This window comes from Schistocerca cancellata, chromosome 7, assembly GCF_023864275.1.
Source record: "Schistocerca cancellata isolate TAMUIC-IGC-003103 chromosome 7, iqSchCanc2.1, whole genome shotgun sequence".
NCBI classification, from domain to species: Eukaryota; Metazoa; Arthropoda; class Insecta; order Orthoptera; family Acrididae; genus Schistocerca; species Schistocerca cancellata.
Genome location: NC_064632.1, coordinates 152,012,629 through 152,032,981, shown reverse-complemented (window position 1 = coordinate 152,032,981; position 20,353 = coordinate 152,012,629). Strand labels below are relative to the sequence as shown.

The window sequence follows — 20,353 nt, the reverse complement described above, 5'->3', positions numbered from 1 at the left end:
ACATAACACACACGCTGGCCGGAGTGGCCGAGCGGTTAAAGGCGCTACAGTCTGGAACCGCACGACCGCTACGGTCGCAGGTTCGAATCCTGCCTCGGGCATGGATGTGTGTGATGTCCTTGGGTTAGTTAAGTTTAAGTAGTTCTAAGTTCTAGAGGACTTATGACCACAGCAGTTGAGTCCCATAGTGCTCAGAGCCATTTGAACCATAACACACACCCATGCCCGAGGCAGGATTCGAACCTGCGACCGTTGCGGTCGCGCGGTTCCTGATTGTAGCGCCTAGAAACGCTCGGCCACCACGCCCGGCTACAGCTACTGGATGGACCTCGTCTTATCTGAAGATCGTCTTCTCTGCCGAAATATACGGTAAACAATTTTCCACCTGAAGATGGTCGTGTGAACCATTGAATGATTTAGTGACAAAATAAACGAATGACTGACCCGGAAACTGTTTTGTTTGCAAATTAGCACGGTAGCGACAAGTAAACAGTCTAGTAACGTGACCGCCCGCTCTGAACGACGCTCGGCGTTGGGGAAGACGGAGAGAGAAGTGAGTTCTTATTGAATAGCGTGACTGAAAACCGCGTCTATTGATGCGAGCGCGATGTTAGAAGCGCGGCGCCAACGGTGCAGCGTCAGTGCCTGCGAGGGACGCCGGCGGCAGTACGTGCGAATGTGTGTGTAGTCCGGGATAACGCAGACGGTAAGGGGGGTAGGGCCGTCCCCACACCCACACCCCAGGGGTGAGGCCCCCCTCTCCCCGCGGTTATTACAAAATGCGCTTCCCTACCCTCCTCTGCCGCCGCGCTGCCGGCGGCTGGTGCAGCGCAGCGCCGGCGTGCGGTCGCTGTAGTTGTAGTGGTAGTTGTAGAGTACTGGGGCCGTGCGTGCGCGAGGGCCGGGGAAGGGGGTAGGGGGCTCTCTCTACTGTGCGGCGCGGCGCGGCGCGGCGCGGGGGAGCGAGAGAGACAGAGCGGGCGGCGGCGGCGGCACACAGAGTGATACATCGAGCTGCGGTGTCGGCCCGGCCCGGCCCGGGAGGGGCGGCGTGGGGTGGGGCGGGGGCGGGAGGGGTGTGGGCGGCGGCGTCTGTGTGAGTGCGCGTGGGATGGGCGGCGCGCCCGGCCCCCGACGGCCGCTCCGAATTTCAGCGCCCGCTCGCTACGAGCCGGGCCACCGCACCGCAACGCCGGCAGCGGCAGCGAGGGGGGGCCTGGGAGAGAAGGGAAGAAAACCTTGGCTGCGAGCGCGCCGGAGGGGTGAGCGCGCGCGCGGGCGGCGGCGGGGGCGCGGCGGGGGCGGGTAGGGGGGCCAGCCCGACGGGGGGCCGTACGCCGGCGAGCGGGGCCGCACGGCCGGGCGCAGCACGGCACGCCGAGCGCCGCCTCAGTGCGCGACCAACCTCCGCAGCGAGCAGCGACACGCGCCAGCGCCGGCCACGGCTCTCAGCTGACCGCCGCACGTGTGCTCCTCCCCCCCTCCTCCTCCACCACTGCTCGCGCTGCCGGCGCTACACCCGTACCACCTCGCTACTCGCCGGCGTCGCTGTGCGGATAACACGTCGTCACCAGTGTGATTCGCGTGTGTACCTCACGACACCATGACGCCGGATGCTGCACTATCTCGTTCGGCACCTCGCGCCGCCTCCGACAGTGATAGCGTTTAAGTTCTCGACAAACAGTACTCTGCCCTATCCTGCTGTTACTGAAGATGGCACACCGTAGCCTCTTTGTGTACCACCTTTGACAGTTTCGAATCCGCATACAGAACCACATTCTCTACCTCTTCGGAACAACCAGCGTAACTCAGACTTAAGCGTTAAAAATCAAAAGAAACTTGGTCGTCATTTTTCCTCGTGTCACAAGAGAAGTGTGCTAGATGCGACTCGGCCCGCTGACTGAAGACTGTGCCCGCACTGCCGAGTAATCGGAGAGAGCGAGTCGACCAACTGTCACCACCGATGAAGATGTCGCATAAAAGGAAGCCGAGCAGCGTTCACAAGGTAAGTCGCTGCGCTGTGGTCCCTTACCGCCGACTGTGTCCCTTTTCTTACTCGATGCCTTCACTGACGAGTGTGCCTCTTGAGACGGAACGAGGAGAACGACGGCGGGGGTGGGGAATTGTTTTGATGTGTTTTCCCTCCGACTCCCTCTCTCCCCCCACCTCCCCCAGCGCTCACAACCACTGTCTTCTCCTCTCTTCCCCCCCCCCCATTCTCCCCACCAACAACGCATGCGGCATCGGGAGACGTGCAGCTTACGAGTCAACAGGTGAATTTTAAAGTCGCGGACGGCGGCCGCGTCGGCTGTGGTGGGCGTGTCAGGGGCGCGGCGTCGTTGCGTGGGCGTCGGCTGGCTAGGGCGTCCCTATGCGGCTCTGCGCTAGCTGATACCGGACACGCTCCCGTGTTTCAGTAGAGCGATATTTTTTTGCGAACAAAACACAGCCGTCGCTTTTCTTTTGTCTTCGTCTTGGACGATGTAGCTTGTCACAGATTCAACTTCGTTGCATGTGCTGCGAGACATAGATATTACGCATCGGCGTTTATATCCGTTAATAATCCAGGCAACAGCATCTTATTGGTAAATTATAAGTTCTATGGTGTATAATAATGAAAGAAGTATACACGGTTGTCACGTGCTACACAAAACAAAGGAAGCGCCAGTAACCTCTTTCTTTGTAACCTCTCGTTGCGTATTTCTACCAGTGTTACATCTGTATTCAATATATACAAAATATTACGGATGAATTTCAAATTCTGTGGCGGTTCACGTCTCAACAGATAAGGTGCAAGTACGTACTAAATGATTTTCAAGTACTTTTTGTCTGTTTCAGTGTCTTAATTATTGATTCTGTAGATCAGTGTTATTTCTTCGGTTGATTTTAGCATTACTTTTACTTTACGAAAGTATTGCGTATTTTATGTTGGAAGTATCCGTGAGTTTCGACTGTCGAATAGTGTATTGTCTTTTGGACTTCTTTTTTTTTTTCGAGTGAAGGTTCAAATTTCCTAAGGAATTCTGCTGGTTGATTAACCATAACCGTTACATTTTGTGTAGCATAACGATTTTATACGGTTTCTAAAGTAATTTTCAGCCTGCGAAAAACTCTTCAAAAATAACATTTAATTTTAAAAGCGCCAATATTGACTGAATATTCACAATATGCAATCGTCATATTTATCGCTTTTTACAAATCAAGTACAGGTAAAACCTACATATGTTGAACTTGTGTTGAGGTGATGTTAGTTAAGTTCGTTTCTCCGAAAAATATGTATCAGGTTACGAAAGGAATTTCCAGTGGCATGCATCACACGAAGTTCACGGATGACAGATAGGGAGTGAAGTACTTTATATACATTTTTGTGACAGTTGATCGCAACAGTGAAACTGAACATGACAGTTGTGTCCCAAAAATATGAATTTCCGGATTAATTAAGCACCCTGTGATCACATATTTAAATCTAGGTAGTAATAATTACAGGAGATCTATGTGAACAGTGATAAAATTTTTAATCAAAGTGATAAGGATCTGGGATAACCCTAATAACAACTAAGTGTTCAAAGACCTGTGGTAGTGTGGAATAGTTGCAGATCAAGGTCACTTTTTAACCGGGGAGCCCAAACTAAAACCTACTGCAAGTGGCGTTCGAAGATAAACCGACATGTGATGCTTGCAGTTGTGTTGGCAGCATTGGAGAAATATGCCTGGATTCGGAAGCAGTTTTACAGCATGTGTGTTTGCACGGAAAATGCAGTAATGCATCAGTACAAGGTTCCACTGATCTTCAGTCGTTATACCATACTCAGTCTCGAGACCCCTCAGAGTAATCCTCACGCAACCTAGTGACAGTAAACACCATCACCGTGCAGTCTTCTGACGTAACAGAATGCTCATTATCACCGTACCGAGTGCTCATACAGTTTGGCATGTTCCAAAACAACTGCTTCTAAATATTCATAAGATCATACAAGCAGATGGCAGGTACACGCAGAAAAATGCCGAGTATTCTTCGGAGTAACGAATATTTCGAAATGTTGACACGTATCTCCCCTCAGTTTCCTCTACAATGCACGGAATCGGCATCATTATTGAGCTGTCGCATCGCTACAGCCGCCTTAATAGTCTAATTGTTAGAATGTAACCATTATTAGTCAGCAGAATATCTTTCAACAAACGTTACTTACAAGTAGATTCGCACCATTATTATTTGGCGCATTCTTAGTTTCAATGGATATAGATACAAAGGGTACTTTCGCAATAAATCCTATCTTTAGAGATTTATTGGAACTAATCCACATTGGCACCGTGGTGAGAAAATGCCCTCTGAAATCAAATACCGACAAAAGTTGGGTTTTACATCTCGTATGGGGTGTTGGTGTTAATGATGCTTGTCTCTTCCTGTCAACCAGTTTCTGCCAGGTCCGCAAGAAAGTATTGTTGAGCTTGGTTTGCGGTTAGCGGGAATCTACAATCACACAGCTGCTGTAAATTAATGTTTCGTCCTGGTTTCCTCCCATGGGGAAAGTATTTTAACATAATTCACCAGTGGTCTGGAATTTTGGTGATAGATGACGTACCGGCAAGGGGCGATCCAATAACCTGCACCTATGGTTCGTGTAATTACATTGCCAGCTTTTTCTTCTGTCTAATTATTCTACCCGAAAGAAGAGAACACTAACATAAGAGTGGTTTCGAACTCTTAATCCTGCGAAAATTACCTTAGCTACATTATGGATTAAAAGAAGGAGCAGTTGTTAAGGGTCAATTCTTCATTCCACCGGAGGATTGTAGTAGATCACGTAAAGAACATTCTCAAACGAGCCAACACTGCCATCAATTTTTTTTTATAATTTATGTAATAGTCCTGATGCCACACATTTGCTTTATGACCACTTCGACTTCTTTAAGGGCTCATAAAATCTCATTGTTGATAATTGTTACTCAAGAAACTTGTGGCGTAGTAATCGCCTCAAAACACCTGTTCCATATGCAACTGTAACAATAACGAGGGTTTGTTGTTGTTGTGGTCTTCAGTCCTGAGACTGGTTTGATGCAGCTCTCCATGCCACTCCGTCCTGTGCAAGCTTCTTCATCTCCCAGTACCTACTGCAGCCTACATCCTTCTGAATCTGCTGTAAATTATGTATCGTAAATGATAAAAATCGAAATCAGCCATAAAGCTAAATATCGCTTGTGAACAACAATGTTGAAAAAATATCACGAGGTGTGACGCGATCGCAGAAAATATTTCTGCAAAGGATACTGTTTGTTAATATCCTCTTCTGCGAGTCTTCCCTATGTGTGATTCGACTCGGTATAATCCACATTACAAAGTTTTGTTCGGGAGGACGACGATTCAAACGCGTCCGACTATATCCCTAAACCGCTTAAGGCAAAAGAAATGGCACGCCCAACTTCATTCCCCTTCCTTCCCTAATCGACGGGGCCGATGACCTCGCGGTTTGGTCCCCTCCCCAAAATCAATCAACCAACCAACAAAGTTTTGTCATTCGTTTATCTTTAGCCAAACTGTTGATACGCTATTGCGAATAAAACGAAAAACTAGAAAATAAACGATGAAAACTGTAACAAGAAGAAAGAGAAACAGTAGTAGTAGAAGAAACCTTCATCATACAGGCCGATTTCGTGGAATGGTCGTTGCGTCTGAGACAGCTGTCAGTCCTCAGTTCATGGAAAACAAGAAATTCAGATCTTTACGTCTCCTTTTTAACCAGGTCATTGGAGGAGGAGGAATAGTGCCTCGTGTAAAACACGTGAAGGAATTGACCGTGGTTTGTTTTGGAAATCATGCCGTCGTTCGACTAAAGCTATTTGGGAAATTATGACCAGGCGGGATTTGAATCCTGCTCCTTCATAAGACGAGTCCAGTCTCTTCACCGCTGTACCATCTGCCTCTGATCATTTTTCGAGGTATCTCGCGTAGCAGTGTGATGGTTACTGTTAAACGCAGCTTTTGTACGTGACGCGAGTGTAGCACTTCTCAACGCGATCATTCTCTTCACGTAATCATCCTTGTTGTGCCATTCCCTGAAGGCCTTTTCTGACTTTAACACCCTTTCAATGAATCTGCAACCGTTGCATCCCCATTGTGTCGCCTACATTCGCGCAGGACCGCCGCGTTTGGTTATATTCAGAGCCGGTTGCCGAAGCGCGCATCAGGTAATAATTTTGCCCGGGGCGCTGGCGCGAGAAGCGTATCATTGTTGCGGGCGCGCGTCCGCCATTGTCGCGTGACTGACGCGCATTGTGCGCGGCGTGTTTGGAGAGCCACGTGCGCCTTTTTTATCCTTTTTCCACTCTGCCGTGCGCCGCAGCTGCGCACCGAGGGGGCGTGGTCGCCGCCGCCCGCATTTCGCCATTCGTACAAATTTGCCGCCGGCATCTCTCGTCAAATTAACTTAACGCCCGTCCGGGCCGCCGTGTTGTGCGTACGCTGGATGACCTCTGCCCTCCGGCGGGTGGTAACGGGCTGTCTGCACCGTGGACTTCTTTTTACACGAATCAACTGCGAACGAGTTGATAGAGTTAGCAGGATCGGCGTGAAGAAACACGAAATTTATTCTGCTCTGCTACCCTTGTTGATACTCTTCACAATTCTCCCCAGCTGTCGTTAGTGTGAGTACTCTTTCAGCTTAGTCTAGTCTATCATTGGCTGCCGAAGATACCGCAAAGATATTACTTGAACTAAGTCCTTTACTCTTTCCCTCTTTTTGCATCGATGTTGCGATTCATCCACACGGCATCAGACTTCGTGGCTATGCAGTTTATTAAAGCAGCGTACGAAAGATTTTACCGGGAATTTTTAACAGACACGCCAGACGGTATGATTTTATCAAAGAAGCCTTTCTGCACTGTTTTTCCTTAGTATCCAACAAATCATTCCAGACTTCTCAAAATTAATGCGAGTCTGAGGCATTCATTGATCAAGTTCCGTCGCAGCACACAGCTGCATTTGGCTTTGGCAGTGATTCTATCAGTACCTGGGAATTTTCTTTTTGGAAGTTTAAGAGTAATCTGGTAACGATGAAATCTTATCACGTTGGTTAGTATCAAAGATTTTTTGCTATTACTTTTGGCACGTAGGTATGATATGACAATGGAAAATGGATCTTTATTCTGTTATTTCGTAAGAAACATCAAAATAGCTTATTAAGGGACGGCTGTGCGTTTAGCGTCTCCGGCGCATTCACTCTGCACGCCACGAAGTGGTACCACATGAAATGAAGATCCCCTTTGACGTTTACAACATATCCCTTACAAAATAATTTTCAAATAACATCTAAAAATCTGTCTGAAACGAAGGAAATTCCGATATAGGAAAGGGCGGACCGAGACAAGTTGCTGGATCTATTCTGTGTGATAATGGTGGTGGTGGTGGTTATGCTGAGAAAGTAGGATGGGTGCTTGTACATAGTGAGATGTAAGCGTAGATGCATCCTTGTGTCTGAGACGCTCAACTCTTTTCACCTCAAATAATTTTAGCTTGTTAAAGATACTTGTTCTGTCTTTCCATGTAGACGAAGACCAACGTGTTCCGGCAGGTTGATTATTCAACGAAATACAGGCACTGTTCTTTTAAAATGGGGAAAAAAACTGCGTTAGAGTAGCACGTCTGTCTGAAACAAATTCAGCGATATAGCACTTTTATAGGTGCCCAAGAAATAACGGAGTAAAAATTACAGTTCATATAGGGATTTCTGTGCTGTTGTTGCAAATGTTTGAATGACGACCGTCTGTCGATAGCGAAGTAAACACGCTTGCCTCGTTCATTCATTCATTCATTCATTCGCTCATAGTTTCCGTGGAGAGGGGTAAAAATTTCCGCGCGGAGCGCAATAATGTTACAAAGTTGATTCATATAGCCCAGTTTGGTGATTGTAAGTGAAGTTCCGAAAACGCATTGCTCTTTGTTTCATGTTTTTTTGGACGTATTGGTCTAGATTAAGAGAGAATACAAATATGTGTAAGATGTCGCAAGTTGTTCGAGGTGAAAAAGTTGGACACTACATGGACTTGGACCTCTCTAAATCCGTGCAGCTATTAGCAAGTTTACAGGTCATGTACTCTACGCATATGCGGCCTAGACGCATTTTGTTTTTCAGTCAGCAATGTTAGGAAAGCCCCTTTTACACGAGCGAGTTACGGTACTTGTAATCGACTATTCGTTTCTGTACCGAAACACGGTTGTCACGAGTGAGCGTTCCTGTTCTGTTCTGAGAGTTTTCTGCTTTGCAGTTTGGCGCCTGAATGATGGAACTGACGCTTTGAAGGCCGTAACTAGCCATGGTAGTAGAGTTCATTAATTACCGTAGCGAATATTCGTGGTGGCGGTTCTTGAAAAAGGCAGTATAAAAAAATTCTCCACAATGCTGTCAACTGAAGCCAAAGGCCTCGTCACAATGGTAACACTTGTTCCCGTCAGATCACCGAAGTTAAGCCATGTTGGGCTTGACTAGCACGTGGATGGGTGACCGTCCGGTCTGCCGAGCGCTGTGGGAAAGCGGGGTGCACTCTGCGCTTGTGAGGCAAATTGAGGAGCTACTTGATTGAGAAGCAGCGTCTCCGGTAACGAAAACTGACAACAACGGGTGAGCGGTGTGTTGACCACATGCCCCTCCATGTCCGCATCCAGTGAGGATGACACGGAGATTGGTCGGTATCGTTGGGTCTTCCGAGACTTTTCCGGACCGATTTAAGTTAGTTTTAGCTGGTAACTAAAAGAACAGAATAAGTGTCGTCCAAAGATTTCCAAAAATTAACATTTATATTTGCCTGATTAATACATTCACAAACTCACCGGAAAAATATTAATCACTGCAGTTCACACGCAGTGTGGAGTCACGTGTTCAACCGCTCGCGCACTGCCTCTACATAAGCACAAGCAAGTAGCGATCAGTGGGACATTAATGTTTCAAGCGGGCAATGTACGGAAACATGTGTAAATGGGAGGACGTGACACACAGTGGTGTAACAGACGTGACCGCGAAACACGACGTCAGAATTGTACTCCGGCAACAATATTGACTCCGGAGGGGCGTCTTACTGCTTGTGAATCAAAATCGCTTCCAAATCCGACAACAATTTCTGCAGGCAGTGAGTGAATGAATGTCCATAGTAACCTATTAGTGGGAGTTCATTGCAACGGGAACTGGAGGCAGTGAACATCTGAAGTCGGTAACCTCGCAAGAGATCGTTGCTCACTCAGGTATGTATGGACGTTAACTCACAACAACGACTGGTTTCTGAACACTTCACCAAACTGTTACAACTGGATTGGCCTGCAAAGTGACGTGACTTGAACCCGTAGAAATTCTGGGGGACATATTGAAACATGGGGCGAAATGCGGACACCAGCGTCCCGAAATCCTCAGCTAGCTCAGTGAGCTAGCGGCGAAGCCTTGTAGACTCTCTTCTTCTCTGAATCCAGGCGGTTATAAAGTCCAAGAGGGGAATTACACGGTATTAAATGATGCCCGTGATGGTTTCATTGTTGTTGTTGTTGTTGTTGTTGTGGTCTTCAGTCCTGAGACTGGTTTGATGCAGCTCTCCATGCTACTCTATCCTGTGCAAGCTGCTTCATCTCCCAGTACGTACTGCAGCCTACATCCTTCCGAATTTGCGTAGTGTATTCATCTCTTGGTCTCCCTCCTCGATTCTTACCCTCCACGCTGCCCTCCAATACTAAATTTGTGATTCCTTGATGCCTCAGAACATGTCCTACCAACCAATCCCTTCTTCTAGTCAAGTTGTGCCACAAACTCCTATTGTATGGTTTTTACCCTCCACGCTGCCCTCCAATACTAGGCGTGACTATAATTTTTTGTAGACTACAACATGAAACCATATTTAGAAGGCAGTTTATAGCGCCATTTTATTTCATCTTTTGTATCTTGTTTTCTTTCTGTGTGTGAAATTAATATACAAAACTGTTTTCCTACTTACGTAGAGCTGCCTTTTTCACTGTTCATACAATTTTTATTAAAAAACGTTTTGAGCTATTTACGTTACGGCTGGTCCCGGCGGAGGTTCGAGTCCTCCCTCGGGCATGGGTGTGTCTTGTTTGTCCTTAGGATAATTTGGGTAAGTATTGTGTAAGCTTAGGGACTGATGACCTTAGCAGGTAAGTCCCATAAGATTTCACACACATTTGAACATTTTATTTACGTTATTACTCTTGCACAGTGTTCGCCTTCCCTTTTTCGAGAAACTGAAAACCCAAAAAACTGCTTTCAGATGACTGATTTGTCTTGTGGGAGAACACTCGTAGGAAAAACCGTCATGTCCGTATGCAACTTTGCAGCGAGACACAAAACGAAGCAGACAATAAGATAAAGGTTGACATACTAACAACAAACATATTACGTAACAGATGTAAGCGCGGCGAGAGTGCTACTAAACAATGGAAATTCCAGGTTGGAATATCAATAGTATAAGATTCAAATGGCTCTGAGCACTATGAGACTTAACTTCTGAGGTCATCAATCCCCTAGAACTTAGAACTGCTTAAACTTAACTAACTGAAGGACATCACACACATCCATGCGCGAAGCAGAACCGTAGCGGTCGTGCGGTTCCAAACTGTAGCGCCTAGAACCGCTCGGCTACCCCGGCCGGCAATAGTATAAGGAAAAGGGTAGATTGCTACTCACCGTAAAGATGACACGTTGACAGGCGCAACGAAAAGACTCTTACACGTTATAGCTTTCGGCCAAAGTCATCTTCAGCAAAAAAAAGACGAGCACAAACACACACACACACACACGTTCACTTTCACATAAGTAAGCACATCTTATGCATGCATGATCGCCGCTGCCACCGGGAACTGCGGTCGGTCGGTTCGTTGCGCCTGTCTGCAACTCATCAGCTCATCTTGACGGTGAGTAACAATCTATCCTTTTCTTAATGTTGTTTGTGTCTTCCTACGTTAGGAGACGACGCCACTGTTCACTCTCCCGCAATCTGCAGCATACTTATGAGTTTACGTCTCTACAATCGACACAATCAGGTGCTCGTTGACGACACTGGATCACTTGCGACGAGGTTGGCGGCTTATTACAGCTCTGGCGTGTGTCACGCACCCGCCCCCACTGATTTTGACTGGAAAGTTGTTCGCGAAAAACGGGCGTAAACAAAGGGCTTGTACGGTAGGAGCGGACCCGCAGTTGGTACAGAAATGCACGTAGCGTCCGCGGTGCAGCCGGTGGCTAGGCCGCGGCGAGATAATCGCGGCACGTGTCGCCTAGCTGAAAGTCAAGGCCGCCGTGTCCCCGTCTGGCGGCCGGGCCCGCCGCTGGACTTGGAGAGGACGAGGACGGGGGGGGGGGGGGGGGGCGCTGGCTGAGGCGACGCCTACCTGCGTGCCGGGACGGGCCTTTAAAACTGTCCGGCCGTCGGCCCTCCAGTGTCTGTGTCAACACTGCGCTGCTAAATGGGAGGGATGCACAGGGGTGCACGAGTAGCTAGGCTTCATCACGGCTCCAGCGAACGAAATAAAGATCCCTCCGCCGCTTCCGTGAAGGGACTTCTTCCGACCATTCGGTTTCTGTACTGTTGAGGAGGGGGAGGCAGCAGAAGGTAATCGAGATCACCGGACAGGACATTTCCGAGAAGTGCCAACTTGTTTAATGGCGGGTGGATACATCTACATCTACATACATACTCCGCAATCCACCATACGGTGCGTGGCGGAGGGTACCTCGTACCGCAAATAGCATCTTCTCTCCCTGTTCCACTCCCAAACAGAACGAGGGAAAAATGACTGCCTATATGCCTCTGTACGAGCTCTAATCTCTCTTATCTTCGTGGTCTTTCCGCGAAATGTAAGTTGACGGCAGTAAAATTGTACTGCAGTCAGCCTCAAATGCTGGTTCTCTAAATTTTCTCAGTAGCGATTCACGAAAAGAACGCCTCCTTTCCTCTAGAGACTCCCACCAGCGTTCCTGAAGCATTTCCGTAACACTCGCGTGATGATCAAACCTACCAGTAACAAATCTAGCAGCCCGCCTCTGAATCGCTTCTATGTCCTCCCTCAATCCGACCTGATAGTGATCCCAAACGCTCGAGCAGTACTCAGGAGTAGGTCGTATTAGTGTTTTATAAGCGGCCTCCTTCACAGATGAACCACATCTGCCCAAAATTCTACCATTGAACCAAAGACGACTATCCGCCTTCCCCACAACTGCCATTACATGCTTGTCCCACTTCATATCGCTCTGCAATGTTACGCCCAAATATTTAATAGATGTGACTGTGTCAAGCGCTACACTACTGATGGAGTATTCAAACATTACAGTATTCTTTTTCCTATTCATCTGCATTAATTTACATTTATATATGTTTAGAGTTAGCTGTCATTGTTTACACCAATCACAAATCCTGTCCAAGTCATCTTGTATCCTCCTACAGTCACTCAACGACGACACCTTCCCGTACACCACAGCATCATCAGCAAACAGCCGCACATTGCTATCCACCCTATCCAAAAGATCGTTTATGTAGATAGAAAGCAACAGCGGACCTACCACACTTCCCTGGGGCACTCCAGATGATACCCTCACTTCTGATGAACACTCACCATCGAGGACAAAGGGAATGAGAGTTCAGCGATAAAGGCCGTAGAGTATATCAGTTCTTCCCGGACAGTAAGGAAAGTCTGAGACTGTGTCATATCAATCCCAGCCGGGGTATGGTTCACTTTTTGACGGGTCACAGCCTTTACCCTACGCACTTACACCGCGTAGGCCGCAGCCAGAGTGTTACTTGTATATGTGAGGAACATGGATCCCCAGAATACATTTTTTCACTGTCACCGATACACAGCAGCAAACTAGACACCAACGCAGTACAACAATGACATGATACGGACAGTAAGAGACAAAGACCAGTAGGAAACAGTAAAGCCGCGCGGGATTAGCCGAGCGGTCCGTCTGTAATAGAAAAACTGAGTGGAAGGATCAGCAAAAACGAACTTTAACGGATGTCATGTGACGTCCGCAATGACCAAACTCAACGATTAACAACGAACAAAAATGCAAAAGAAAAACAAAAAATAGCGGTCTAAGGCGCTGCAGTCATGCACTGTGCGGCTGGCCCCGGCGGAGCTTCGAGTCCTCCCACGGGCATGGTTGTGTGTGTTTGTCCTTAGGATAATTAAAGTTTAGTAGTGTGTAAGATTAGGGACTGATGACCTTAGCAGTTAAGTCCCAGAAGATTTCACACACATTTGAACATTTTTTTAGGAAATAGTAAATAAAATCGCCGATGATGTTTGAAGGACATGACGAATAAGACAGACGCGGCCGTATAACAGAACACTGCAACACACACGAAGCACCTAAGAAAGCTATTCCTATTCGCGTGCACCAACACAGATAGCAGCACCGAAACGCACACTTACTCAAACAGAGAACACTTTCACCAACATGTACCACAGACATCCTTACATAACATATAAAATAATTAAATTGTATTAGAATAAACAGTGTTATTGCAATCAACCCTGTAAACCTGTTCTATCTTACGCAGAAACGGCAGGCATGTCCATCTCGCGGTCATTATACCGCTGTTGCGATGTAACATTCGTAACTGAACACTTAGTGTATAAGCGCATTAACAGGTAAAATACAAGACACATAATATAGGAAGTGAAGGTTAATTAATTTATGGTAAGTTCCTGTGGGACCAACTGCTGAGGTCATGGGTACGTAGTCTTACACGCTATCTAAACCTAACTTAAACTAACTTAAACGCTAATGACAATACACACTCCCATGCCCGAGAGAGGACTCGAACCTCCGACGAACTGTGGCAAGGCGCCCTAGATAGCGCGGCTACCCCGCACGGCGAAGGTTAATCAATAGCTCCAAGAAATAACAAACTTTACACTCATACACCACTGCGCTTTCCACAATGTACATAATAGTGCTTTAGTAAATAGTGATTAGAAATATTAATCCGTAAATTAAACTGTAGCGAACCGGGGCTGCAAGGCTCGAAATACGAGTTGCATTCAAGTTCTAAGGCCTCCGATTTTTTTTCTAATTAACTACTCACCCGAAATCGATGAAACTGGCGTTACTTCTCGACGTAATCGCCCTGCAGACGTACACATTTTTCACAACGCTGACGCCATGATTCCATGGCAGCGGCGAAGGCTTCTTTAGGAGTCTGTTTTGACCACTGGAAAATCGCTGAGGCAATAGCAGCACGGCTGGTGAATGTGCGGCCACGGGGATTGTCTTTCATTGTTGTAAAAAGCCAAAAGTCACTAGGAGCCAGGTCAGGTGAGTAGGGAGCATGAGGAATCACTTCGAAGTTATCACGAAGAAACTGTTGCGGGTGCGTTGTCTTGGTGAAACAGCACACGCGCAGCCTTCACGGACGATTTTGTTGCAGTGCAGGAAGGAATTTGTTCTTCACAACATTTTCGTAGGATGCACCTGTTACCGTAGTGCCCTTTGGATCGCAATGAGTAAGGATTACGCCCTCGCTGTCCCAGAACATGGACACCATCCTTTTTTCAGCACTGGCGGCTACCCGAAATTTTTTTGGTGGCGGTGAATCTGTGTGCTTCCATTGAGCTGACTGGCGCTTTGTTTCTGGATTGAAAAATGGCATCCACGTCTCATCCATTGTCACAACCGACGAAAATAAAGTCACATTCATGTTGTCGTTGCGCGTCAACATTGCTTGGCAACATGCCACACGGGCAGCCATGTGGTCGTCCGTCAGCATTCGTGGCACCCACCTGGATGACACTTTTCGCATTTTCAGGTCGTCATGCAGGATTGTGTGCACAGAACCCACAGAAATGCCAACTCTGGAGGCGATCTGTTCAACAGTCATTCGGCGATCCCCCAAAACAATTCTCTCCACTTTCTCGATCATGTCGTCAGACCGGCATGTGCGAGCCCGAGGTTGTTTCGGTTAGTTGTCACACGATGTTCTGCCTTCATTAAACTGTCGCACCCACGAACGCACTTTCGACACATCCATAACTCCATCACCACATGTCTCCTTCAACTGTCGATGAATTTCAATTGGTTTCACACCACGCAAATTCAGAAAACGAATGATTGTACGCTGTTCAAGTAAAGAAAACGTCGCAATTTTAAGTATTTAAAACAGTTCTCATTCTCGCCATCTCTGGGACGTATTGACAATGAACGCGGCCTCATTTTAAAACAATGCGCATGTTTCTATCTCTTTCCAGTCCGGAGAAAAAAATCGGAGGCCTTAGAACTTGAATGCACCTCGTAGTTCCGAGGCTTTCAGACCAGGCTCTCTCAGAAAGAGAAACATTTCTCTCTCTCTCTCTCTCTCTCTAGCGGCCCGAGGTAGCCGCGCCGTCTCTCTCTCTAGCGGCCCGAGGTAGCCGCGCCGTCTAGGGCACTTTGTCACGGTCCACGCGGCTTCCCCCGTCGGAGGTTCGAGTCCTCCCTCGGGCATGGGTGTGTGTGTTGTCCATAGTGTACGTTAGTTTAAGTTAGATTAAGTAGTATGTTGGCTTAGGGACCGATGACCTCTGCAGTTTGGTCCCGTAAGACCTTACACAAATTTCCAAATTTCTTTCTGTCTCTATCTCTTTCTCTCCTACTATCCTAGTGTTTCCTATCATATGTTCTTAAAATTGGAATATTTTTGTCTTTCTTTAATTTCTAATGTATTTTAAATTAATTATTAATTCTATTATAATTGCTGAAAACAATAACTGCTGTTTGTAATACGCAATATGTTTTGTAATCTACATGAAAATCTGTGAAATGAACGCCCTGTTATAAAATGTAAGGCAACAGGTCTCTAAATAAGCAATAGACCAAATTCAGTCAAATCGATCTGCCGATCTTCGGCCGATATATGGAGGTTACCTGAAATTTAATTACACGAAGGGCTGTAAGTACAGCGGACGGAATATTAGCCCATCCTTGCACATGCGGATCCAAAAAGAACATTTCACTGTTACGTTTTTACACATATCCTTTTCTTTTTCCTTGCGTCATGGCGTATCTTCACGGAGTTGGCATGTTAAATCTCAATTCGCCAATGTTAGCAGTGAAACTGGAGAAGAATTACAGGACGTGTTGAATGGAATGCACAGTCTAATGAGCACAGAATATGGACTGGGATTAAATCGAAGAAATACGAAAGTAATGAGAAGTAGCAGAAATGAAGACGGCGAGAAACTTAACATCAGGACTGGTGATGACGAAGTTAAAAAAATTGCTACCTAGGCAGCAAGATAACGCATGGCCGACGTAGCAACGAGGAAATCGAAAGCAGTCTAGTACATACAAAAACGGCATTCTTGGAAAAGAGAAGTCTGCTAGTATCAAACACAGGCCTTAATTTGAGGAAGAAGTTTCTGACAATGTACGTTGGATCACAGCATTGTATAGTGTTCTGCGAGGGGCGGAATTTCTGTGCTTCATCTATCTACGTGTCAAGTTACCCATGCGTGAGAACGTGGAAACATGGACTGTGGGAAAACGGGAACAGAAGAGAATCGAAGCATTTGAGATGTGTTGCTACGGAAGAATGTTGAAATTAGGTGTACTGATAAGGTAAGGAATGAGGAGGTTCTCCGGAGAATCGGAAAGGAAAGGAATATATGGAAAACATTGACAAGAAGAAGGGACAGGATCGTAGGACAACTATTAAGACATTACAGAATAACTTACGTGGTACTAGAGGGAGCTGTAGTGGGTAAAAACTGTAGAAGAAGACAGACTGGAATACAGCCAGCAAATAATTAACGATGTAAGTGACAGGACGAGGCTGGCACAGAAGAGGAATTCGTGGGGGGCTGCATCAAAACCAGTTTAAAAAAGAAAAAAGGTGGATAGCCTTCATCTCGCCTCCCTCCGCCCACTCGTGACCACATCCCCGCAAGGGGCGGAATTTCTGCGCCTCATCTGTCTACGTGTAGTTACCCCATGCATGAGGAGCCGGCCGGTGTGACCGAGTGCTTCTAGGCACTTCAGTCTGGAACCGCGCTACCGCTACGGTCGCAGGTTCGAATCCTGCCGCGGGCATGGATGTGTGTGATGTCCTTAGGTTAGTTAGGTTTAAGTAGTTCCAAGTTCTAGGTCACTGATGACCTCAGATGTTAAGTCCTATAGTGCTCAGAGCCATTTGTACCCATGCATGAGAACGTTTTCGAAATGTTTGTGAATCGTGTAAATGAGGCGGGACGTGGGTACCAACCCGGTATTCACCTAGTCGGACGTGAGAAAATGCCTAAAAACCACATCCAGTTAGGCCGGCACAGCGACCTTCCTCGTTAATCCGCGATTTTATCTGAGATCGGCGAACCTCCCCAATTCGAAAGCAGCACTTTGACACGTGCGACTATCCGGGCGGGAAAAAGCAGTGAAGCGTATGCGTATTAATCCCCCGCAATACCAGTTGGGGGAGGGGGGGGGGTTACTTTGTGTCCACTTTCTGAAAATATTGTAATCTATTCACTATATTGTAGAAGTTTGAAAAAAAATCTGTATTGTTTTTAATGAACTCTTCTACCAGTTTATATAAATCTTTTAAATTTTTCAGCTAAACTGAACCCAAATTTTAAGTTTAATAGTAGATTACGCTTTCTACAGTGAATGTCACATTTAGTTTTTTCAGGTTCAGAACCTTACTTACACAACAATATCTCTAAATAACACGAGGAAAACTCAATAGCAGTTAAAGAACTTTGGATTTTGTAATTTCTTTGTGGTTGTCATAGCGCGCACCGCGATCTTCGTAGCACACATTATTGAAAATGCATTGTTACTGCTAAAAGACATTTCCAGGTTCTGGACTCTACTTACGCATCACTTTGTCTTTAAAAAATTATGTTTTTAATGTAAGTCAACAATAATTAACGAATTTTGTTCTTCTTTATAGCGGGCATAAAGTACTCCCTCCCTCGGTAATGCGTGTTGTGGAAACTGTCTTCGACGCCTATTGCTATAGTTAATACAGTTCAATGCATTCAATTACACAGGATGATTTATTCTATTACAATAATATTTTTATTGATGCGAAAACACCTACACTGATGTAAATACTTCTGTTACCTGATGTTGGTCGTTGATCAAAATCGGTAGTGAATAAAGATTTATTTCATTAGCAGCACATGGCGTTTTTTAAACATTACTGTCTTCAAATATGATTTACGAGCTACTGGACGCTACCTAAACAAAATACCTTTTATTCCCTTCTTTTTTGTCTTTCCAGTTCAGCTGCATTTCTTCTTTACGAGTTTAAATACCGCCCTTTTCGAAGCCTTGATCTATATGGATCGGAAATCGATGAACATCCGCAACATATCTCATCTGAACATGAGGTTACTTCTCATCCATCCCAGTTATCAGCAAGTAGGTGTGAATGAATGCGAACACTCTCGTGGATCTCCAAGGTGCCGAATTTCATGTGGAAATGACACCGTTCTTATTTACTTCACGCGCAGAATTGTCGCCATGAACGCTGACCGTTGCTGTGGAACGCTGCAAAAATCGCAACGATCCGTTAGAAGAGCTAACTGCTCAAGATTTTTCTGCTGAAATGGCGCTGGGTGTATTCTATCCTCGATCAGGTAGTCTTGATCTTGTTCCAAAAAATTTCCATCTGTTTTTACCACCGGAAGAAAACCATGTCCGATCACCGTTTCCACAGTGATGAAGATATGCAAACTGTTGTCTCAAAAAGGGTTGAAATTCTTAGACACAAGAACGTGAAAGTTGATGGTACGGCGCAAGGAGCGTCACAATTTGTTGGCGCTTATTTTGAAGTGGAGTTCAGTTATTTCTGAAGTATGCAATAAATGTTTCCTCTTACAGTATGACTGTAGTGAAATTTACTTTTTGTAAAAGCCTTGTATGCCGCATGCGGAGGTGTCAGTGGAGAAGACATACGGAAGAATCAATACGACGAGTTTTGACGAACCATTCGGATACTTTTATTCTACCCTGGAGTTGTTCTTTCACGATTGTAGTTATGGAATCCGTATATTCCCCGAGCCCGTATCTCCTTATTTACAGAGAACAGGCTATCCTTGGCATGCTTCCAAATGTTGTAAACTGTGTTCTTCTCCTTTTACTTGCTCTTAAACAAATACACCAGAGCTCATAATCGTTGTTGGGGCGAAGACGGAAAGATACCGCCAAGTCGGATCCGGCATTTCGTTTCCATACACTTTTCTTCGCTGGGCGAAGACGAGAAGGGGACGACAAAAAAATGTCCCGGCCGGAATATGAGAGAATTTAAAAGTCAGATTTGTGAATTCCAAATGAGTCAGTAGGCGCATACGGAAATGATGAGGAGAAGGAGAGCGAATAATAACAAAATTTGTTTGCACCTCTAATAAGGTACCAGCGATCTCGTTGGCCTCTAACGGCCTGTGCTTGCCACCGACCACGATGGTCTGAAACGTGCAACGATGTGACTCCATATACGGAAGTACCTGGCGAAGAGGGAAGCGGGAACTCCTGGAATTATACCAGGAAAAATCTCGCTATCGTCGGTTGTAGAGAGTTATTCACTACATTCGACAATGTCTTCATTGCATTTACTGACGTTCGTAGATACCCTACATCAGCGCTTGCAGATCCACGCTTCTATTGTAGAACAACAGAAATTTCGCATTATTTTATGAGTTTTAAGTGGGGAAGTTTACGAAAAACACACACTGTTTAAAAGTTGCGTCAAATCCACAATTTTGAAGATACGGCATTGAAATTTTGTACCATTCTTTAGATGAAATTACCACGTTACTATTAATTTCCTTGAATTATTTACATTAAACTTTTTTTAATTTCGAAAACTAATTTATGTACCTTTTTCTCAGAAAGTGTTTAAGAGATCCCTACAAAATTTTCTTTGTTTAATCTTTTTGCATATAGTACGATTTCTCGTGGAGGCTTTTTTGAATATATCGAATAGGAGAATTTTTAATAATTTGTAATACTGTAAGCATAATATAAAATTTATGCAAAATTCCAAGCAATTGCCCCATATTTCACCTTGCACACAGCTTTTCAAAATTTACTCTTGAGAAATCATTTATCGTGTTTACAAAAATAAGTACACAAACTTTCACAATTCTAGCGTTCATAGATTCTGAGAAGAAGGTACATAAATTAAAAAAAAAACATAATTTTCAGGAATCGACTGACTTTTCAGGTGCAGAGTGGCACTGTAAATCTATGTTTCTCAATATGTCTTCAGCGAAATTTCCCATCGTAAAGTCCCATCTCTCTAACACCTTCATCCGCCCTACGTTTCCATCATTACATAAGCTGAAATTCTGACAACTGTAGCTGATGAACATGTGATTTTGGGACAT

The 20,353-nt window shown here is 45.6% G+C and overlaps 1 protein-coding gene across 3 annotated transcripts in view; it reads left to right on the top strand.

Moving 5' to 3' along the window:
• Positions 1-1,406: 1,406 nt before the first annotated feature.
• LOC126092035 (nucleolar protein 4-like) overlaps positions 1,407-20,353 on the top strand; it is a 442,215-nt gene continuing 423,268 nt past the window's right edge. For all 3 annotated transcript variants that reach the window (XM_049907435.1, XM_049907436.1, XM_049907434.1), the window contains exon 1: positions 1,407-2,005. In XM_049907435.1, coding sequence (XP_049763392.1) covers positions 1,964-2,005 — 42 coding nt within the window. In that variant the 5' untranslated portion in view covers positions 1,407-1,963. The remainder of the gene's footprint in view (positions 2,006-20,353) is intronic.